This window comes from Scatophagus argus, chromosome 4 (genome assembly GCF_020382885.2).
Source record: "Scatophagus argus isolate fScaArg1 chromosome 4, fScaArg1.pri, whole genome shotgun sequence".
Lineage (NCBI taxonomy): Eukaryota > Metazoa > Chordata > Actinopteri > Scatophagidae > Scatophagus > Scatophagus argus.
The window spans coordinates 20,678,183-20,702,051 of NC_058496.1; the positions used below are offsets into that span (position 1 = coordinate 20,678,183).

The following is a 23,869-nucleotide window of genomic DNA, read 5'->3' on the forward strand; positions in this document are numbered from 1 at the left end:
AGCTCCACACATGACTGTGTGTAAACCAATGATCAGTTCTAGGTCTACTCACCGTCATCCTCTGAATCTGTGAGGTTGGAGTGCCGTCCCCTTTTGGGTGCTGGGTCAGATAACCTCAGAGCAGAGCGAGCTGGGGGGTAGCGGTGCAGTGGGTGACCCAGAGGTGTCTCCTCCTCCAGCCTGGGCATAGGCCGCTCTGAATCTGAGTCTACAAAGCTCTCATCTAACACTTCTGTGGTCTCAGAAATTGTCTCTGTCACCACACTGCTGTGAGGGTGGCTTCGCTGGCGAATGCGACGCTTCCTCAGTGGCTTCTAGGTAGAAACATGATGTGGAATTAGGTGTGTGTTTGCAGTTTAATTCAGTTTCAGCTTAAAATGATTACTACAGAACATAGACTGTCGCAGTCAACTTTGTAAGTTCGTGACATGTAAATAGTTGTATTTACATGTTTAGATATAGATCTAAATACAACCGAATGCCATTTTATTTTGCCTTTTTTGAGTTGGGCAATGAATCAATCTTAATAAGAAATTTCAATACTATTTCAGTATCAGTAAGTCTGAACACGGTTTTTTACCTTGCATTTGAGGCCCATGGCAGGTTTGGTGAGGATAGGTGGGGAGCATGCCCTCCTCTCTTCGTCATCTTCATCATCGTCGTCATCCTCCTCCTCATCTTCACTGCTTTCACTAAAACAGCTTTTCCTGACAGAGAGAGACTCATTCAATCTGGAAACCGCAGGAAGCTGGGCCAGCCCCTCTGCAGGCCCTTCCGTCAGTCTGGGCTTAGGGCCTCTCTTTTTCCTTGGGGGCCGCCCTCTTCGTGTGGGGGTTATGGAGGGGTGTCTGGCCATGTCCAGTGAGTGAAAGCCTGTGGACCCTGCTTGTCTGTCCAGTGAGAAAAGGGAGGGGGGGCCACTGGCAGAGCCTGTGGATTTTCCACCCTCTGTTCTCTCCTCAACTTCATCGTCCTCATCCTCTGCTGGACGGATCTTAGGTGGCCGTCCCATCCGTGTGCTGTCTTTCACCTTGCCCCAAGGCCAGTTTTTGGGTGGGCGTCCCCGTGGTCTGCGTTCTCCATTTGTAGGAGGAGGAGGTCGTGCTGGTTCTGGGACAGAGGGTGGACAGCGGATGGAAGGGGAAGTTGGAGAGCTCTGGCTGATGGGAAACCCCAGAAAGCCCTTTCTTTCCTCTTCTTCTTCGTCGTCCTCTTCCTCCTCCTCTTCGTCCCTCTTCTTCCCTTGGCGCAGGTGCCAAGACATTGGTGGGACCTTATGACTTGGTTTGATCTATTCACAAATAAATTAACATAAAATCAATAACCAGTATGAATGTACAGTAACTTTGAGATCAATCAAGATCAATAAAGGTTGATTCTGAATCTATTATCTCACTTTGAGCAAATATAAATTCAACATATTTACTTCTTTGCGGTTGTCTTCTTCTGGCTCCTCATCCTCCTCCTCATCATCATCATCATCTCCATCAGCATCAGAGACCACAGTGTTAGTTACAATGACAGGAGTCCAGCGAAGACACTCAGGGTCGACCTCTAGCTGCCGTGGCCGGGCCGTGAGACGAGCCATGTGACTAACCACCAACTTCTCCCTTCGCACCAGGACCAGCCTGAAAAGGACCAAAGCACAAAGAAACAGGAACATTATAAATCTGTATGCATGTTTTCTCCACATGCAAGCATAAAGGAATGAGCTGAATATGGCCATGTATGGCAGCGCATGTGAGGGGGCATCAACACCATAATGTTAATGTTAGCTCACAAAACAAGCGAGTTGATATGTGCATACACACTAAACAGACAAAAGAACTGAGGCACTTTTGTCTATATGGTGTATGTGTGTACAAAATTATATACATGCACATTTACATTTGTAAGACTTTTGGTGTGTCTATGCATACTTGCATTAGAAGGTCTGTCAATGTATGTCTTTTATAAACCAAAGCTTCACAATGTCAACACCCTGTGAAATTTGTCCACTTTTTCTGGTGCTGCCACTGATTTTGTCTTTGCTCACATCGTTGTGATCCAAATATTCTGTTTGATAGGTAAGTACTGCCAGACAGTCACAATACATTAGCCACTGACATAAACAGAAAAAGTGCTAATTATCCTTATCCATTTGCCCATCATGCTTTACACTGCTGACAAAATTTATTTTGACAAAAGTGTTTCAAGCTGAAGTGAATTAATTAAGGCAGCAGTGGGACTGAAGGTCACTGGAATTTTACTACATCATCATCCATATGTTATTATAGGGACTATGTGTGTAATGATTCTTACTAAAGTCTATTTTAAGACTGGCTTTGTTTACACATAAGGTGTAACCTGGCTACTATCCATATTTCGTCTCTTTCGTTTAGGCTTCACAAGAGCCTTGAATACTTTGTGACTGAGTACCATGTATGACCCAGATTTTCACTTTGTCTCTCATTGCATGATAGTTATATGCCATGGTAATGCAGGGGAAATAATGATGAAAATAATGAGAACCTCAGTTACCTCACAATCTATCTGTAACACTATACAATCTGTATGAGCTTGGGAACTGTGTGGGACTACAGTGTGAGCCACTGGAGTGGTCCATGACCCATTTAACAAGTAATGTTGTGGTCTGTTGTTGGAGAGTAAACTGGTTCTGTCTCTGTCTTCTCCCTGACCTGTCTCCTCGTTGCTCCAGCATGTTGAGGCTGTGTAGGGTGGTGGTGATGTCCTGCGGGCAGATCCCAGTCAGTTTGCTAAGTTGCCGAATGGTGATCTGTCGGTCACGGACCTCATGGAGACATTCAAGCACCACACTGCGCCAGTAGGCCATGTAGGATAGCCGACCTAGGTCTGACAGAGGCTTTTCCGGAGATCCTGGCTGGCCCTCCCGTTTGGATAATAAGTAGCCTTAAGCGAGAGAGAAAGGAACAAAAAGGACACAGACTCCATGAGCCACAAAAGATGTGCACCACAATATTTTTTATTTTTGAATTCATTCATTTCATTGACTGGTGCTGTCACTGTGCATGTAGAGTTTTAAGGCTGAAGCCCTTACTGAAGTCAATGAGAAAGCGTCCATAGCCCTTGCGCTGGTACTGTGGAAGAATCATGATGCATGATACATTGTATTTTTGTTGACAGTGCTTCTCCTGAAAAAGAGAGAAAGATACAGACACATTCCACCATCAGAAAACAAATTATGGAAACTACATCACAGAGCAGGCCTGTGTGGGTGTACAGCAGGGTGTTGATGATGCTGCCTCCGCTCACTAACTGCTGAGTTTTGGCAGCGAGGAGGAATGTTAATGGGAGCACCTGCGACTACAAACTCCACAGAGGGGCACCAGAGCTCACAGCACCCACTGTTTATCTGGGACACAACACAAGCATTTGTATGTTTGTAGGAACGCACTAGTGTGGAGGGATGCCAATGCATATCAATTCCATTTAATCTGAATATATCTGACTGTCATATTCGGTTAATGTAGTGGTGATACCAAGTTAGTGCAGGGTCACAGTAGTTAATGTCGTTGTCTTTATCAAGAAGAAATTCAACACAAAGTTAATGCCGGGAGCACCATGCACATACCTTGGAGAAGTAGCCGACAAGGTGGCAACCTTTGTTATCATTTTGGGTTAGGACATAAAAAAGGAAGGGCTCCACATCATAGTACAGGGTCTTGTGGTCCAGGAACAGCTTGGCCAGCAGACACAGGTTCTGACAGTAGATTGTGCTAACGTTCCCATCAACCTGTTGCAGGATTAGTGGGAAAACACATCAGTAAAAAACAATGAGTGAAACAATTAAGTTTGCTAAACAACCACTGTTCAGTCCCTGAAACAGTACTGCCGTGAGGTACATCTTTAAACTGCTTTTACAGAGCGGTGGGACAAAGTGAAGGTGAATGAAGCAGAAGTTAGTGTGAGGCAATGATCTCAGCTGTGTCTCTGGAGACCCCCAGTAGATAGAGAGGGTGGAGGAGAGAAACAAAGAACTGTAAAGAGAAAGCAAAGGAGGGAGGTTCAGGTTGGCAACTTGCCAGTTATTTCTGCTCTCCGACCAAGGATAAACTGCAGCATGGGGAAACAGGAGCTGCAGTGGCCATGGCCTGCACACAACACTGAATTAATCAGCTGCTGTGTTACGAGACCCAGAAGAACAGCTCCACTGTAAACTGGTAATTATGAGTTCTTCTAATAATTACAGTGACTTCTTCTAGATGACACAAAAAATACTGTCAATGAATCACCATTAGGAATTTGACTGATCAACATAATGGTATATTCATCACGTTTCACAGTGCATATGATTAATCTCCCACAGTTATAGAGTTTTGGTAAGAGTCAATGGAAAGCATGGAATATATTTTGGACAACTGTTTGTATCTTGAGGTGACTACCGGGGTAGTTCTGAGGTGAGCCGAAGAGTTGATAAAAGGCGCCTGTGTTAAAAGATGAGGTTGTAACTCGCTCAGTGGCGTGTTCAACAGATGCTTATGTGCAATTGCTCACTCACATTATTTAATCTATCTTCAGGCCTTTCAGTTCATCAACCACCATCATCATTCAGTCCATATTTCTGAGCAGCTCCTCACCTCAAATACAGAAACATCATCTTTCCTGTAGATCTCATTAGCAGGGGGATGGAACCAGTTGCATTTCTTCATGTGCTGGTAGAGGATGCTGCGACTCTTCATGTAGCGCAGGCAAAACTCACACAAGTAGAGCTTGGGTAATCTGGAAAGAGAAAGACAAGAATGTTTTTTTTTTTTTAAAAAAAGGTAATGAATACTACATTAACTAATTAGGTGACAGAACATGTACTGGCAACTATTGCGACACTGGCTAATTTGTGTGTCTGTTCTGTCTCCAGAACTCATGAAGCTGCTTGGATTAGCAATGAAACGTCTTCAAGTCAATCTTCATAAGTTCAGACGCCTTGCTTCAACTCTTTGAGTAAATATGACCTGGATGACTGAGAATCTTCACGCTTTTACTACATGCTTTCAAATAAAAGAGTGAAAGCAGGTTTGGTAAGCAGAACAGTAGGCCAGATTTTATCCAACAGATTCATATATACACATATGAAAAGGTGATTATACCGTCAGGCAATCTGAATCAGATTCCCTTTCGGAGACTGGCTGGTTACCTGCCAAAATAGCTGGTACTGTAAACAACCGTATAATTGATCATTATTGGGATGGTGATGTCCATGCCTACAAGCACGACTGGGAGCTAAGTACATTATGCTGTAGTGCTTTATTATGGTGCATTTTCTCACCTGCTGTACTCCTGTGGGTAGGGAGATGAATACCATGTCTGGATTTCAAACTTGCCAAATTCGATGACCGATGGACAGCGCATCTGAGGGTCTGGTGGACCTGTCACACCGACCTTCTGTTTGGATGAGTGACAAAGATGAAGAAAGAAAAAGGAAGGAGAGACATTCAAGGTCAATTCCAGGTTTACTACAGGAGGCATTACCAGATCATGTAGTAAGCAGACAGATTACACACCAGGGACTGCTAGCCGAGGATTTTACACTCTAGCATGACAGCTAGAGAATTTTACAAGACCAGTTTGCTCATCCCTATCTGTCATTTATGATGATCATGTACTGCATTACACATATCAACCGCTTTCACACATCGTTAACTCTTACTACCCTGCCCGCATCCACCTTAAACATTAGTGAGAATATTCCAGTCAGTATCTGGCAGTGTTTTATATGACTCCTATAACACTGGCCAAACAGATCACTCTCTGGTCAATCTACAGTTAATGTGGCCACTTTATATTTCCTCTCTAGTGTAACTACACTGTCATTAGAACTGCCTTGCTCACAGTTTACTCCAATAAACATGGGATACTCTTGGACACCAACACTAACTTCATGTGCCTGAGACATGGCAGAGACCTCACACAGTCAAACATGTTGTGTCTCAAGGGTACAGTTACACTGAGCAGCCCTGTTCTTTCAAAAATATAGTAGGGTTTGCTATCAGTCACAAAAATAATGTGAAATTCAAGCAAATTTTCCATTGACAACACTATGCTTTAACTACCCTGTAGTGACGCTGTTCTCTTTCACCTACTGTGTTATTAGCATGTCTTCGTCATTTAAAACCAAGCCTCTGATCTTGACTGAATCCCGCCACTCATCATTCTGCCTTGCGTTTGTGGTAGTGAATGACCATAATATACATGCTAAACCTTGCAGCTGGTTCATGGCAAATTAATTTCTTTCAGCGCAAAAATACAGTGGTCGCTTGCAGCTCATTGACTTTTCCACCCACAAACATGAAGACAGGTGTTGTCAACTTGTTCTGACCACACTCTCATCACAAATGAAATCCAGCTCCACCACAACACAATGTGGGTTTACATAAAATCATGTCCGGTTACTCCAGCCTCAGTGACAGACCCATAGATCTCTTTAGCTTCCCTTGCTCATCCCGTTCCACTGTAAAATTTGGCCTCTCTTCACCTCCTACTTTCCACTTGTCGCCAAAAGACATTTAATATTTTGTGTACCTGTAGTGCCAGCTCCTGGATGTGTCTGAACAGTTCAATGTCTTTCTCCGTCAGGTTCTCGTGGCCAGGTAGTTTGTCATCTTCATCACGCCAGTCGCTGCCTTCCTGATTGTCTGCGGATTGAAACATAGCCGATATATTAATGCAAATCAAGTAAAAAGCTTTGCTATCAAGATGGGTGCCAAGATGTCAGCTGATTTTTACAATAATATTACTACAACAGTGGGCAAACACTGAAACATTTATGCATGGTTGAGAGTTAAGTAAAAAATTAACCAAGATAATTTTAACATAGGGGGAATTTGATTCATTGATCGGAGGGGATGGTGGTAAAAGACCAATGTGGAGAAAGGCTGTTTCCTGTATAATGAAAGAGTCTTTTGGTCTGTCGTTGGTACACTCTGCTCTGCTTTAACAGTGCAGCTAGAATGGGCTCAAAGTAAGCTTTCGAAAACAAATGACACAAGGAGCTCAGAGAAGGTGTCCCATTTTGGATAGGCTTCCATGTTAACTAGTGAATGCAATCTCCATTTGAAACAAATTTGGACTGGGTCATTTTTAAAAGACGACAGAAATCACTGGGGCTCAGTTAACCATCACAGTGACAGTTGGCGGTAAACCGAGTCTGTTTGTTAGCAAACCATGTAACTGACAATCAAAGTGAGATTTGATTGAGAGGTTTTTGCTATTTATGATATGTAATAGATGAACTTCAACATTTACTGAGCTGCTAATCTTTTAACGCTTTGTAGTAATAAACCACATAGATAAATGGAAAAACCTTTTATCTACTGAACTGAAAAGCTTGCATTAACCAGGTGCTTATTCACAGACTAAAATTCATCCTGCAACGGCAGTGAAGTGATGAATGTTTAAGCAGGACAACAGAGCTTATCCTTACCCCCTCTATCATCTCCTTCTCCTTTGCGATGGGCTTTCTTTCGAATCCGGCACTGCTCAGAGTAGTCCACCACTTCCTGCCGTGCCTTACGGCCCTCAGGTGAAGGTGTGAAGAACTTTGTGAGGGCATCAATTAGGCCCTTGGTCTTGTTGTTAAAGCGCAGGTTGCTCTGCGACAGGTCATCGTCGTCCCGCAGTGAAAAAAGCAGCCGGTCATCACCTGGGTAACCCTCGCAGGATGAGCTGGAGGATGAGTTGGCTGAGGCTGAGCGCTTTCGCCGACCACGTCCACCCAGCTTCTTGAAGGGCCGCCCCGGCCTGCAGAGGAAATAATGAACCTGGTTAGGACTCTGCTAGGAGCCTCAAGTGGATCCAGAATCTTGCTTATAAGATCACATACGGAATGCAACCTACTGGTCCACTGAATCCTTCACTATGTTGTTGTATACACACAAAATTATAAATTAGACAGACCAGAGAAATGGCAATAAAAGAAAAACACATAAGTTGTAGCAGTCATGTGTCTGCACCCTGGTGGTGCAGACACATCTCCACTGGGCTGACACTGAAGAAGACACCATTGGCTGAAGGCATTTCTTTACCTGTTCTTGGGCCGTCCCAGTGGGGCGTTGTAGCGCCGTTTGATTTGTGCTGCCTTTTCATGTAAAAGCTTCTTTCCCTTTTTCCTGGGTTGGCAGATTTGACAAATCCACATGCCTGGGAGAGGATGGGAAAAAAATAGGCTCACATGCACTGAAGTGGATTAGACACGACAGGCTTTAGTGCAGATACCAGCCTGCTTGGGGACATATCGAATACATTAGCATTTAATGGTGAAGCATTAGGTGCTTCATTAAGAGTTAGAGGCAATAACTTGGGAAATCATTTAGTGTGACTACAATTTCATACAGAGTAGTAATATGTAAGTTTTGTGTACTCTTTCAGAGGTAGAGTGAATATAAGTTGAATTCATACAGTGCTGTAAATAGCTAATGAAGAGGTAGGTGATGAGCGAAAGGAACAGTCCTATTCATTTACCTTTTGGCATCCGCGTGAGTGGAGGATCACAGCACTCCATGTGGAAGCCCCGGTCACAGGAGTCACAGAACAACATGTTGTCCTGTGCGGCACACACACACACAAAGTACTGATGATTAGCTTTTGATGCGTTTCAGACCATGTGAGTCTCAATGACCCAATTCAATAGTGAATATGAAAGATAAAAGAATACAACTGGCCAAAATTGTATTTGTTTCTAAGTCAAATGTGAGTCAGTCAGTGTCCTCCCTGTTCAGCAATATGGGTATTATGCACTTTGTTTGATGATACATTTATTGGAAATCAAAGCTCCCCAGCTCATTCTAATGACATAATAATAATGATAATTTTAATAGAATCCATATATTTATGCATATTTTAATATTATGAATTTGTCATTCAAACTTGAACCACACAAATATTCACGTCAATATTCATGATTGGCACAAGCAATTTCTCTGTTTCCATGTTATTCTGTATTCTCATAGAAGGCAGTATGGTGTTTATTTTGTCTCACCATTAAATCTTCCCACAAACATTTGAATAACAATGGCTCCTCACTTGTCAAGTAAAAGAAAAGAGTGAAATCATGCCGAGTCTGACCAAAATAGCTCAATCCCTGGACCAAAGATATGTCTATCAGCATCTCTATCTAGCACTTAAGCAGAGAAGAGAATGTTCACAGACACTGTTAGGCTGCTAGTCCACCATATTCGCTCATCCACTCACAGCATTCTTTCCTTGATCTTGACAGCTGCTGCAAGTCTTGCATTCGATGCACTGCCACCACAGAGCCTTGACTCGCGCTGTGAGCTCTGGAGAGAACTTGAGACAGGATGGGTGGCCTGCAGGTAGATAGAAACGCATACACAAACAAGTGCATCAATGTCACAGACTTTTTTTGTCATTGCTGACTGACAGCCATGACCCACTTGCAGTGTAGAATAAAAAAAAAGCTCCTTTTGGAATTAAAAGCCCTTACTGAATCAAACCTGGCTGCAAAAGAGTGTTCAAACATAAATGACAGTCTGTCAGAGCACTCCTTTGGTCTGTTGGAAGAACAGCAAACAAGAAGGCCTTGTCTGAGACACAAGCCCACTGAGGAAAGAGGAGCAACATAATCTCTCCTCTGCTTTCACAAAGCACCATTAGGTCTTAGTGAGAACACTGTAACTCCTGCTAGAGAAAATGAAATTTTGAAGGAACTCCATTTTTGCTGAAACTGCAGACCAGCGCCTAACTTGAATACACACACACAAAGCACAAACACAGGACTGCTATAAAGGAAGTTAGAAAATTAGCAGCCGAACCTTCTGAAATACTGAAAAACTAATCAAATACTGAAAAAGCTGAAGCAGGTCCTTAATGCATTAACATAAAGAAGCTCTAAGTGCATGTGAAATGTAATTTTAAGAGTAAAAGCTTTTATCACTTTAACTTCAAGTGTTAGTTAAAATGCTGACAGGAAGTTTAACTGTGAATTTAGAGCAAATAAACTGAGGTCCAAGTGTCAGCTGCGAGTGTAATCACTAAATGTAAATTAACTCACAGTTAAACAATAAAGAAACGAAAGCATTAAGGAGCTTTCTGAAAGAAGCTGAAGAGCAAGAGAGATGAAGACAGTTGCAATGCCAGTTGACATGTAACCACACTTTCAGTGAGAACATATTAGTCCACTTATCAGTTATAGAGTGGAAGATGAAAGTTCCAGGATGTTTCTAGCACAAAATTAGCAAAATTTAACTAAGTCATAGAATGAAAATACTTTCTGCCGCATGTTCATAGACACTGGTCACAAATCAGCACTCACCACTGTTGCCACAGTCAGCGCAGGAGATGAGTTCCTCTGGCCTCTTATCGCGATTCTGCTCCTTGGTCCCCAAACAGAAGCTGCAGATGGGGATGGGCTCTGCCACCGGCTGGCATGGGGACAGAACAGAAAGGAAAGTGGGACACAGGAGAGGGGAGAGAAAGTTGAGCCTGTCAGTCAACTTAACAGCTTAATTGTACAAATTAAAACAACAAAGTGTCCTTGTATGTCCTGCCACAGTGGATGACTTCAGCTGTGTGTACTAACAAGCCAAGAACAGACTGAAAACTACAATGACAGTCACACCATAAAGCAGAGTGTTTAGGATAATGAAGGGCATGAAAGCTACTGCAATGAGTGAGCTTGCATAATTTATGTGACATGTCATGTTAGAGGCTGCCATCATGTGTCATTGTCTCTGCTGACTCCTGTGTTGTTTCATCCAACGCTGTAACCCGGTTCCTTTGGTTGTACTGCCTGAGGAGCTTAATTTCAGTGCACCATGTCCCACTTTGACACTTACCACTGAAACATGCAATCAGAAATTCAGTACTGGGGATACATAAATCTTTTAGCGTGTCCCCGAAAACACAAACCATGTCAGCTGGTGCATGTTCAAGACATAAAACAAACACATTACCTTATACGCACATAAGCACAAACCTAAGACAGGTTTGTATCCACAAAAACAAAAGGCAGTATAACACTTAGCATGTAGGTAGACATCAAAACAGGACTTGTGTGTCCAATACAGCTGAAGAATCACATCCCTGAAGCACTGCAGGTGCACTTCACACGGGCAAAAATACTAGAGGGAGGGGCCATGGGGTGACTCGTTCAAAGTGCTGAAGCCTGGAAGCCCTGAGGGGAAGTAGTGGCTTACTGCTACCTCAGAATATACTACATTTTCAGCAACACATTCTGTTTACTGCTGCACAGTATTCAACAGATTCGAGTCTAATTTGTATTGCAGTCACAATTTAACCATAAAAATGTTTCCACTTTGGCTATGATATTTTCACCTCACATAAATGTCTTGTATACAAATGGATTTTGACACTGTGTTTTGAAATTTCTGTAACCATGTTCTACCAGCTGCCAATATAACTTCTTATGACCTTTTCGTCTCTTATTCTTTAACAATAGTGGGTGCGGTTTGTGACAATGATCAAGTTAAAAAGCAAAACAAAATCTCTTTGCTTTGATGCAAACACAAAAAGGTGCAAAATAATCAACAGTTCACATAGCCAATCAATTATATCATCACTGGTACAACCACATACAAGCTTGATTGAAGCACATCCATGTGTGATTTCAGATTAAAAACGCCTGCGTCTGCAGAGTTCAACCGATGCAAAGTCAATTTTGCTACAGACACATTGTCATGAAGACAAAGGATCAATCCACCATCTGAAGTCAATTTATTTCAAAAAGTACCAATCAAGGCAAGGCACCGAACCCCCCACCCACCCCAGTACAGTATGTTCAGAAGAAAAGAATGTAACTGTGACACAGACTGCCTGAAGCAAGCTGTCCTCAAAAACTGTATGATGGACACTATGAAGCAGTGCTCCATGGGAACAGAGACACTGTGCATAGGACATCTGTTGACCGTCTGCTTCCACATTTTCAGCTTTATGGTAGAGCAGCAAAGAGAAGGCTGCTGTTGAAAAAAACTCACATGACATCTGGGCAGATGTTTTCCAGCATGCACGTGGAAAACAAAGAGAAAGAAGGTTCTTTGATCACACAATACAAATGTGAAGCTTTCTGGCCATCATACTAAACTCTTATATTTAGTGTGATTCCCGCACTGCATGTCAGTCCAAACACTGCAGGGTAGCACCATGCTGTGTGGACGCCTCTCAGTAGAATGCCACTGGAGGTGGAAAGTAACTGAGTACAGTGACATCTGCCGCCAAATCTTTAAAGCAACATAGTCTTGAAATGGATGAGCCAGAATCCAGACCTCAATCCAACAGAGAAAGATTGCAGTTCACTGCCCAGTCCACCTGATACATAACGGAAGATGGACAGTGGCACAGCTCTCACAACTCAACTTAAAGCTGACTTGAAGTGGAGAAATATTAAGCATTTCTTTTATGTTTTATGCTCATGTTTAATTGCAATTAATCTGCAAAGAAATGTTTCCACTTTGAGCTCCTCTTCTTGTATTCATCAGCATCACCAAGGCCTAATTATCCAAAAATTTCTCAAAGTTGCAAAATAATAAATCATAACAAGCCTGGAGAAGACAAATGATTAAAGAGATGAAGGACAAAGAAGTCAAATCTTTTAATATAGTGAAACAAGCTGATCACTTTATAATAAAACATATTTTGTATAAAATATACTTTTGAGACATGTAGCCCCCATTTCCTGGTTCAAGCATGTAAGTGAAACAATGCTTTTCACTGGGCAAAAGAACAAGCAACAAACAGCCCTGCGACACACACTTGGTTCATGAAGTACATGTAAACTTTTTGTTGAGGCTGTGACAGCCAGATTCTAATTCAATTTATCCAACTCATTTATGAGGCTGTAGTTTGTGGTGCCTAACCATTGGTCAGTGAGGGATCTATGTCACCCTCATATGAAATGCAGCTGGCAGCACTTGTGTACTTCACAGAAAATCAGCCTGTGACATGTGCTAATGTGATATTTTGATAAGCGGATACTGTTTTTATTTCCTCAACATAGTATATATAATTTCTATCACAACTTAGACAGCATCCCTGGTGACCATGAATACATGAGAAGAGACAAATCTATATGTTTTAGATCATCAGAAGTCTTTAGAAATCATGAAAAACTTAGGAGGCAATGCTTGCACTTCTACCAACAGGGTAATTTTTTTTTAAAAAAAGGGAAAACGACAACATAACATTCGCTGAGGATGGTGTTACAAGGTTTTATGCAGGACAGCGGTGCAAATGCACATAGCTGCAGAGAGCTTGGTAGGCAGTCGGTCCTGGCAGGGAGGAGACGGGGACAAGAGCTTGATTTATTGGGTTCATTTCCTTCTGAGTCAAGCTGCTTCCAACACTCCTCCCCACCACCCAACCACCTAACAGTGCAGGGACAGAGTGAGAAAGAGAAACACAAAAAGCATGGAGTAAGGGGGGAAAAAAGAGGTAAACAGAGAGAGGAGGCTTATAAAGAATGAGAAGTGAAGAAAAGGCAGATAAGCAGAGACATGTAGTGCACAAAGAGGGAGATAGAGCCTTAGTGGAGGATAAATGTATATAAGTAATAGCTCTCTCTTTCTCACAGGTAAAACTATCTCAAGTAGTATTCATGTACTGGTTTATACTGCAATATTCCAAGACAAATCTTTAATCTCCATATGATCCGAGTACACTATGAAAACAGCTACACCGCAAACAAGAAAAGAGAAATGGAAGTTTGTGACAAAAAGAAAGAAGAAAGATGGACAGTTGAAAGATGGAGTGTGAAAAAAAACCAGCAAGAACAAAAATAAGTATCCAGAGGGCAAGAGAATGAAGGAAATGGAAAGTGTAAAGAAAGAGAAAAAATCTGCAGCAGCAGTTCTTTGAGCAGCCTGCGTGCGACCAACACCTCAATCATTCCTGACGCTTAACCCTTTTCCTGCTGGAGAAGGTCAACTGCTCCCACTCTGCCTGTGAACACTCGAGTAAACAAGAGCCAAGAGCAAGTGAGTGAGTGTTGCCTTTCACACACACAAACACCTTGTGTAGAGATGCATGTTACAGTGAGGCTTCAGTTACTGGCTGCCACTGTAAATTAATCCCAACAGATACTAATAAACGAAAAGCTAATCCTCCCTCCATGACAGAGATACCGGAAGAGCGAAAGACAATCCTTAAATTCTTCCCGAGAACCATTTTTCCTCCCTGTTTCAGCCTTTTCTACCTCAGCCAGAGCTGGCTGCCAGGATTGTTCTTAAACCACAGCAGCTCTCTAGAAATTTGTCATGAAAAGTGTCATGGCCGACATTTGATTTGAGATATATGCGAATGTGCGTGTGAAGACGTGCGTGTCTATTTTAAGCCTGTGTGTTCATGCTTTGGCATGTGTTCTTTTTTCCCCAATGTAAGGAGGACTCAGGATCAAAAAGTTGCCAAAAAGACACACCTTGTGGCAACTGTTAGCAGCTAGCTGCAACAACTGGGTGGACTTGAAATGCCATTAAAACAATACAAACATGTCTTGCAAGTTATAGCTTCCTCTACAAATACACACCTGCACACAAATGGACAGGTGAAGGCACCAGAGTCTGACCAAGCTGACACACCTAACCATGCTTTATGGATCCCTTAAGAACGACACACCCCATACATCCTGTGGCATTGTGTTCTAGCGTTAGCATGGTCCTGCATTTTTAAAATAGCAGCAAGTAGGATTCTCTGAAACATTACATGGGGGAGATAACAGGTTACAGAAAGCGAGTGGTGGCCCGGTTTCCCCTTTATAAACTGGCTGCTTTTAGTTTTTGTCCAAACACAGAGGACATGAGAGTGAGACAGGAAGGAAGGAACAATGGAAAACGAATGAAAGCAGAAGGAGGATGGAGGGGAAAAAGGATAAAAGGCAATGGGAGAAAAGAGAAAAAGGGAAAAGCTGTTGCTGTTGTCCTTGTCTCGTCTCAAGTCAAGGATCTCATTAACATGGAAGCCCAATCTCAGCCCACCTCGAACACAAACTCATTGATCTCCGTTACAGGACACACTGCACCGCAGAGACAAAACACAAACATATATGCACTTGTTCCAAAAGTCATTAGATATACTAAGCACTAGTAGTCATGAGACACATCACAATCACATTTTCATGCAAGATTTCACAAACATGCATGTATGGACGCTCAAGTGACATTCACTAATAGACAGAAGAGTAAATAAGACATTTTAAATCTGAAATACTTGTACCCCAGTAGCCTGGAAATGGATTGCTCTACATTTCCTTGTGACATCTACAAAAGCCTGAGGAAGACCCTGTATTGTGCCAACACACCCTTCCTTCAGCCAAGCATCACCCTCCACTAAAAATCAAGGTTAGTCAGGGAGCACAAAGCTAAATCACTGCATCAAATGGAGTGGGCCTGGCAGTGCTCCAGCCGTCACTTCCACAGCTGCTCAACACATTAGCTCTATTTGAACGGTGTTGAGGTTTGCCATATGCAAGGGCCTCACACTGCTACACTGCCCATGCCAAATGCCATTCACATCACAGTCACTGGTGAGCCTGAGGTAACTGCTCCCTCCTGGGCTCTGACACAGCTGCTAATGCTGTTTCTATAGACTTGTTGCTAGAAGTGTCTGTCCCTGGATGCTTGTCTGTAGCCAGCAGGGTCAAATTGGAACACCTTCACTGAAAAGACAAGTGATGGCTAAAGCTACACACAGGCAAAGCACTGACGCTATACAAACACAGTTATAAAGACAATCATGTCAAAAGTCATAGTTCCTCAGGACAGTGTTCTCACGGGAGTGAGGTCTCTGGACTGTCCTGAGGAACATGAGTAAAAACATATTGCATGTTTTTCAAACATCATTTCACACTACTTTGAGAACCACATATGAAACTCCATTCACTATGTTTTTGAGTGGCAGAACTCTGAGGCAAAGAAATGACAAGAAATTGACACATATGGAGAATATGACATTAAGGTTAGAAGGTAATATGAACACTTAATAGCTTTTTCCATTTCTTTGCTGGCGTGTGCCGCCTAATGGCAAACAAGAACTGCGTCTGTGGTTGCAATGCAGCATGAAGTTAAAGCTGGTGCCATCAAACAGTGGAACAGCCCTTTTCAATTTTAGGCACTAATAATGGGTCAACTGAGGCCATGGTACTGGGAAAGTGGAAACTCCCTGTCAAGGAAATGGAGACAGAAATAAAGTCTTGGAAGACTTTCAACTGCTCATTTAACAAAAAATGGTCCAAAATATGTCCAAATTCTTAAATTCAGGAAAAGCTTACAATAGAGTTGAGGGAGACCACTTCTTGGTATCCAACTAAGTCATTTTCCCAGGATTCCTATGATGTAGTGCTGACCGTGAAAATGTTTTCATCCATCCAGCAAACACACAAAATCATCTCTTGTCCTGGGACTACAAAACACGATGTAGCAGCAACAACGGATGGGAAGGCAAGAGGTGGAAAAATGACCAGATTGTACCAAAGATGTATTATTAATTCTAAGGGCACTTTTTGTATTTACAGTTCTCCAAGTGATGATAAATGACGTCTCTCTTCACCTTGAGCAAACATAAGCAGAGGTAATGTGTATAATGTTAGAGAGACGGATGGGGTCAATCCAATATCGGCAAAGTGGAATGAATAACAACGGATAAATCTATCCATTAAGGTACATAATAATACATAATAGTTGCCTAATGTAGCAGCTCTACAACCTCTACCAGCAGAGCAAATATTAGCTGCAGCATGCCAGCCTGTTAAGGGGTCAGTGGGACGCTTTGCAAGGAAATCATCACAAACATAACACCATGTATGAGCCGAAAAATGGGGCTGTGTGTGTGTGTGTGCGTTGTTCAAGAGTCCCTTTTTTCACACGTCCTCACCGTGACACCGCATGTCGACATTGAGAACTCTGGTTCACCCCACTCCAGCTGTTGAACAGAGGGCAACCATGGGGCAGGGAGATTGCTTCTGCCTATTATGACGGGATGAACACCACACACATATACACAACTATATACTCACACATGGATATACACACAAAAGCTCAGCGTCAAGCCCATCCCACCTAATGGCCACAGACTCATACTACTAACGGGCACTCAGGGAGGCAATGAGGTTTGCCATCTATATATCCATGACCTCTGGTTGACTTCGCCTCCCCTCATTCACCTCCCCCTTCATGACCTGGCAATGGTACCCTATTAGGGTGAGAAGGGGGAGACAGAAATAGGGACTGGGATCCCGTTTGAATGGAACGCTCTGACACAAACACCAGAGCGTTGAGTACACAAATCTCTCTGCAAATGGGGTCAAAGCCAGTGCTTAGCCATTTGTTTTGATCCCCCCTCACTTCCCTTCATTCACACTCATAACTGCTAGCAATCATGCAGGGCAATATGGCAATGATGCATCAGTAGAGGAAAACGAAAGAGAGAGATTGTGCAACACCTGACTGTCTTTCATGTGCAGTTACTATCTCCTTGATGCATGTGCACTTGCACAGGTAAAGACTAACATATCAACAACAAACTAACAGTCACTCATAAGACAAACATGATTGAGCAGCAATACAGCTGCATGCTCTGGAAAGATATAAAGCACCATCACAGAAAGGAGAGTTAATAAGTTTACGTGAATGCCAGAAACAAATGTCAACTTCCTCACTGCTGCAGCAGCTTCTCCATGTCCAATCTAGGCTGAAGGTGAGACTCAGACAATAAGATCTCCCTACTCATGTCCACACTCTTTCAATGCAACAGGATGTCAGTATTTTAAAGTACAACTACTTGTACTTTTCTGCCAGTGCTGAGTTTGAATGTACAGGATTTGATTGAGCTTACTGGTGCAACATGAAGTTAAATAAAAAATTAATTCAGCTGTGTAGAAACATTGTTTTCACACTGAGGTACGCATTACTTGGTTTGTGTTTTCATTTGGTTCTGAGAAGTAAGTAGCAGGCTGATCAGTAGGTGAGTCAGATAAAGAGGTTGATCTCTGTGCATCTTAAGAGGTGGACCATCTGCAGCCAAGCAGGCCACTGTGTTAAACAAACCTCATGTGACTCCAGCCTGCTCTCTAGGCTAATCCTACTTTGTGTGTATGTGTGTGGGCATTCTCACCAGGAGCGTCTGTTACTGGACAGCCTTCTAGAGACACACACACTCACATAAGGGCAGATAAAGCCAGGAGTCAACCAAAACAATGTTTAGGTCCCGTCTAACACCTTCCAGATCCACTGACTGATAACCTGATAGACATATGACCCAATGATAGGCCACTAGGCTGGCAAATAATAGTGTGTAGCCAGTGGGTTTATTTACAAGCTGGTTATTAGTCTGTGGTCATCTGAAGTAGCTGATTTATGATGCAAACGCTGTGTGTTTGTGTGTATGGTCTCCCTTTGAATGCTTTGTATGGTTTCATATTTGTGTGCGTATGAGTGTACACACATGTCCGTAGCCCTCAGTAGCAGAGGGTAACAGCCGGCTGCTCTCTCTGATCAGGTTACAAAAGTGGGTGTGTTCCCTCTCTCCTCTGTCGCCTACAAGTCTGCCTCTCCCTCTTCTTGCTTTCTTCTCTCTCTAAGTCTCTGCCTCTCTCCCTTTCTGGTTACAGAGACCCGTAGCTTGCGTCATCCAGGCCTCTTCCTCTGGCACCACTACACACCATCTCTCTCTCTCACTTGTCTGTGTTCCTTCCCTACCCTCTCTTCCTTTCTTCCTCCCATCTCCTGACAGTTCCTGACAGGGAGCAGCCCTGCAGCTGGTCCACACTCCCTGCAGGAGGCTGGGAGCCATGTGACTCTCTCCACTGACCTCTTCCTCGGCCTCCTCTGCTGAAAACTGGCCCACCAGCCGCCCACCCAGCATCACTCTAGTATTGCTTGCCTGGAACACAGCACATAGGTTTCAGTCACTCATACATTCACCCAGAAAACTAACACTGACCAACTGGGTCCAGTAAAGTCTTTTTAGCAAGTTCTCTGACCTGATCTCCCCAACACAAATTGAAAGTTATCCTAAACATAAAGGTGTACGCTACAGTTTGTGGAAAGATGCTTTTTCTGTCATCTTGCCTGATCTTACAAACGTTGCTCAACGCTTCTCAGCTATTTCTAAAATAACGGCAATGTGCCATTTGGTGTAAACCACTACACCATATGCTGGATGAAAACTCACAACTAACTTCACACAGTAAGAGGTCTTACTGAACTGTAGTAATTACAACCTTGTAGGCCAGGACCAATCTAAATCTAAATACAATCTAAATATATTATATCTGTAGCATAGAAACCTGTACATACCCTGTACATACTGTATATTATTGTATATCTGGCACTTACTGCTTATTGCACTTCTGGTTAAATGCCAAACTGCGTTTCGTTGCATTGTACTTGTACATGTGTAATGACAATAAAGTTGAATCTAATCTAATCTAATCTAATCTAAACAAGCAGACAAAATACAGTGCCAAGTCAGGTACTGCCAGCATAGATCTGGGCAATTCTGGGTGTGCAGTGTTTTCTGGATTGCAAAATGACCCAGAAAGGGTGTTTTCTATTACATTCCCAGATCACTTTTCCTGTCATTCCAAAAATTTTTAACTCAGGAGCAAATCAGATTTCAGATTTCTTCACAATTGCCTCAACTACCATTGTTGTTTCAACAGGGTATTAGTGATCTTATTAGCCAAATGTCATGCCCACAAACCACAGCGCTTTACACTCATTTATCTTTTTACATACAATGTATTTATACATAACCTGTGCTATGAACAGTGATGAGCAACATCCAATTTCTACATGTCGCATCCATTTGACAAACCAATGTCTACAATGAACGTGACCTGATGTTTCCTATTTAATGTATTTTCTCAACATGTGTATGTCTGCAGTGCAAATGTACATGCAAAGACAATACCTTGTCTTTCTCATGGGGCAACAACCGAACAGGTGGCAGTGATTCCAGAGACACTGTGCCGGTCCCGTCATCCAGAGAGGTGCTGCGGCTGACAAGCTGAAACAGTGGACCCTGCTTGGCTACACGTCCATGGGCCACAGCCCTCTTCAAGGCTACCCTCAGCTGCTGGTGGAAGAGGCCAGGCCCCATGGAACCGCTGCCTGACAGGTAGGCCGCCACATCAGCCTGGCACTTGAGAAACCGTTCAATGTTTTTTAAGCTGGAGCCACCAGGCTCATGAAGCCCCTCCAGTGCCCGCTTGATCAACTTGTTCCAGTCGAGTCCTGGTTTCTTAGCTGAATGGGAATGAGAGCTAGCACCACTACTGCTGCTGCCACCTCCTCCTCCTCCTCCTCCTCCACCTCCACCTCCTCCAGAGCTGACACTACCTTTGGGTTTGGGCAGAGCCAAGCGCCCAGGGTTGTCAGGGTCCTTGTAAGAGTTGAGACCTTTGTTGGTGACCTTAAGAATGGTACCATCCTTGACGCTAAGCTCCAACTGCTCGAGAACCGTTTTGCGGTCCAGACCGTGGGACATGGAGACAGCATTGCAAATGCGCTCCTCTGATGGTCGCTGCTTCTGCTTCTTCACCTTCTTGATGGCCTCTAGGATCCATTGGGTGTACATTGGGTTGGCCAGTTTCACCATGGCTGCGGTCTGAGTGGGTGCAGCGGCCCTGAGGTCTTATTGCAACAACCACACACAAAAAAGGGAGTGTAAGCCAAGCAAACACCTGGCCTGCGCCGTAGCGCCGCCGCCTCTTCCTCTTCGCCCTCTGCCTGCTTACTATCCTTTGTCCTGGGGTCGCACAGAGAGTCCCTCAGAAGCTGAGTATGAGCAGCACGGTAATGAGCAGCTGACCATAGCACAAACCCCCAGAGGCAACCCTCCACTCAGTAAAATGCAGTCTACCCTCCACCCACTCCCAACCAGGTGAAGGTCCCTGGCAAGAAGCAGGGGGAGTGTAGGAAGTATTGCAGAAAGGTGTATTAGCAACGTAAAACTCCCGCGACACACACAGTAGGGTAGACTAGATACTGACAATAAAAGGGGCTTTCACAAAAATAAGGTATTTCCCACGTTGTCTGTTGCAAAATATCTATGCATGGATAATAACACCTGTTCATTCAGTTGCCTGTCAATGGCAAGCTTGCCAAGTCTCAATGTGAGCCGTAGAAGATGATCATGGTCTTGAAGACGTGAAATTAGTGTTTCAGTGATAAATGCGAGGGAAACACAGTAAATTTGTTTTCTGTGGAGTATAAAATTCCACAATATTTTTACTGCATCAAAGTTTCTTCGTCCTTTACTTGTTCTCTCTCGCTGGCTTTCACTCTTCCAAGTAGTTTGGCCCTCTCAGCTCTGGGACGGAACAGATATCTCACCCCCGGGAGCAGCCAGGGCTGATCACCTTCATGCCTACTGCATTTCAGTCACCAAGGAATCCTGCACAAAACAAGAAAATACCATATAGGGACAAAGGTTAACAAAACCTTGAAAAAAGTTTCATACATCTTCAGATTATTATTATACATCTTTGAAGGATGACAAGTTTGATGATGACATATAGGTAACTTTAGAGAGGGGACAACTTTTTTTAACAACACTGGCACACCATACAGTGCTCTCATACAGTTATATAAACAAAGCCATGCATGTCCCTTTGAAGTGCAGACATGTTCTACATATAAAACCGAAAATCAAAAAGAAGAGCCCCTTATTTTACTGATACATGTTGCCTCTAAACAGCTCAACCATAATTTTTGTAAACAACCGTGCAGTTTCTCATGTTATCTGCCTTTCACTGCCAAAACCAAAGCCAGACAAGGCTTGCCCATAAAAAGCATGCCCCAAGCTTCTGATAACCACTGGAAAAGGTAAAGATGTGTCATATAACGATGAACATGGTGAAGTATTAAAAGAATAGCCGTTATCTTAAAAACGGCACTGGGAAGCTGACCACTAGGCTAGTATGGTTGCTAACGTAAACATGATGCAGTCAAAACACAGACTGTTAGCAAACATTAGCTGAGAGGCTAGCTAAAAATCACAGCTAGCCATGTCAATTGCCGCATTGTCAAACAGCATCTTGCAGTGTTGTTTACTATCACTGATATGATCTTAGGCAGCTAAGCATATAACAAGCCTTCCCGCTAACAGTTGTTGTTTAGCAGGCTAACGTTAGAAGCTAGCCAGCGAGCTAACGTTACGAATATGTTACTAACGTTACTCGCTAACCCGAAACGTAAACAGCATGAAATAACAGGTTAGCCTGCGCTACAGCTCAAAACACAACATTTTTTCCTTGGACCGATATTTCAGACAATACAAATCACCACACCACAGCAAGCACGGGGAATAATCTCATTCTGAATGTCATTTTGATATTAACGTGAGACCGCGGCCTTGTAAAAAGCACAATGCAACTTGCAGACGGCCATCTCGGCTAGCGGGCAAGTGCAAAAATTGAGATATCATAGCCGCGGATTCTGCAGTATTACATGTTCTGCGGCCTCCTTCTCAGGCTTCGGTGTGGGAGAGGTGCCCTGCCCGCTTAGACACGTCCCTACAAGCGGTCTCCACCTCGCTTACTTCCTCCCTCCACCAGCCGCCCTCCCACGTATCGCTACAGCCTGCGGTGCGGTGAAGACAAGGCCGCTGAAGCGGAGTAGCTAGGCCTCGGCTCCCCCCTCTGTACACCCCCCACCCACCTCTGCGATCATCATCCCTCCGTACCCTCTCTCCCTCTACCTCTCGCGGTTCCCCAGAAAGCCCGAGCTGGTCCGGTTCTGGTTTCCGAGGGAAGCTCGGGTAAAGCAGACGGTGTAAAAAATCTCATATCCCCATCCGACTTCCGCTGCTACTCACCGGAATTTCGTGTCGAGCCGCTGAGAAGAAGGTGCCAAAACCGTGCGAAACGGAGACAACAACAAGCCTAAAATTGCAGCCACAGACCAGGGGTTCTAGAGCCGACGCCATCTTTGAGTGAAACAGGAGCACGGCTGGTGGGGGAGGGGGGAACACTGAACCGTCAGGCAGGGCCAAGGGACCGTCTGCATGGTGCGAGGCGAAGATCCAGGGGAAGAAAAATTCACTGCAAGGCGCGGGGGGCGGCGGCGCTGTGCTGTTGCTATGAGAGGGGTGTGGATATTGCTTGAGCACATGAAATGGAAGAAAGGGACAGATGGTGATGGTGCTATAGGAAAAAAAAAAAAAAAGAGGATAGGTGTTCTCGCATTCTCTGCTGTGTTACAGCCATGTAGAGAGAGATTCAAGGGAGCGTCTGCATCTTTCCCAGCGTTTGTAAAAAAAAAAAAAAAAGAAAGAAAAAAAGAAAAAAAAGAAAAATCAAAGCCAATGAGCGTGCCTTAACGTTAGAGGGTATTTAAAGATCAAAGTGAGACACCCCTCCACACTGCAGTCTATTGTATCAGCAGTGTGTTTTTTAAGCTGAAGATGGGAAGCAAGCCACACAGATTCAGTCCCCAGAGGTGATCAGATGTTGCTGTGTAGCTATGTAGATTATTACAGTACATGATAAAGCATGTTATTATCTGTCTATGCAGAGTAGTTACTGATGCATTGCTCATCATACTGTGAAACAGAGTATTATCTTTCCACCCAAGAAAATTATCATGTAAACTGCCTGATGCCAATCCACTTTGATACATTTCATTAATTGACAGCTGAGTCTAAATACATTATCCTTGTAATTTATGTTGAAAGGAGAAAGGAGGGTTTTTTCCACAGCTCTCAGTGCATCATAAATTACGGCATCTGGTGACAGATGGAAGCAACATAATGTAAAGGTATCACCGTCAGTGCATTTGAATCTGCAGTGTGCTCAATTCAAAAGTAATTTGCACTGAATATGCAGCATTTAAGGATACCTGTGGGCCTAATATATCTTGTAGAAAATTTTTAAATTACAATGTTAAAA

The 23,869-nt window shown here is 43.4% G+C and overlaps 1 protein-coding gene across 4 annotated transcripts in view; it reads right to left on the reverse strand.

The window, feature by feature from the left end:
• Positions 1–23,172, reverse strand: part of kat6a (K(lysine) acetyltransferase 6A) — a 28,952-nt gene extending 5,780 nt beyond the window's left edge. The window contains exons 1-17 of one of the 4 annotated variants that reach the window (XM_046385710.1): positions 22,798–23,172; positions 19,891–21,375; positions 18,787–18,858; positions 10,286–10,394; positions 9,205–9,320; positions 8,476–8,557; positions 8,040–8,154; positions 7,439–7,755; positions 6,538–6,650; positions 5,285–5,400; positions 4,599–4,740; positions 3,593–3,754; positions 3,059–3,152; positions 2,679–2,910; positions 1,427–1,628; positions 581–1,291; positions 53–311 (exon numbers count right to left, since the gene is read on the reverse strand). In XM_046385710.1, the coding sequence (XP_046241666.1) occupies positions 53–311; positions 581–1,291; positions 1,427–1,628; positions 2,679–2,910; positions 3,059–3,152; positions 3,593–3,754; positions 4,599–4,740; positions 5,285–5,400; positions 6,538–6,650; positions 7,439–7,755; positions 8,040–8,154; positions 8,476–8,557; positions 9,205–9,320; positions 10,286–10,394; positions 18,787–18,858; positions 19,891–20,577 (3,529 nt within the window). In that variant the 5' untranslated portion in view covers positions 20,578–21,375; positions 22,798–23,172. Of the gene's footprint in view, positions 1–52; positions 315–580; positions 1,292–1,426; positions 1,629–2,678; positions 2,911–3,058; positions 3,153–3,592; positions 3,755–4,598; positions 4,741–5,284; positions 5,401–6,537; positions 6,651–7,438; positions 7,756–8,039; positions 8,155–8,475; positions 8,558–9,204; positions 9,321–10,285; positions 10,395–18,786; positions 18,859–19,890; positions 21,376–22,430; positions 22,591–22,797 lie in introns of those variants that run through there. The other 3 variants (XM_046385707.1, XM_046385709.1, XM_046385711.1) reach the window with 3 other exon arrangements.
• Between the last annotated feature and the right edge of the window lie 697 nt (positions 23,173–23,869).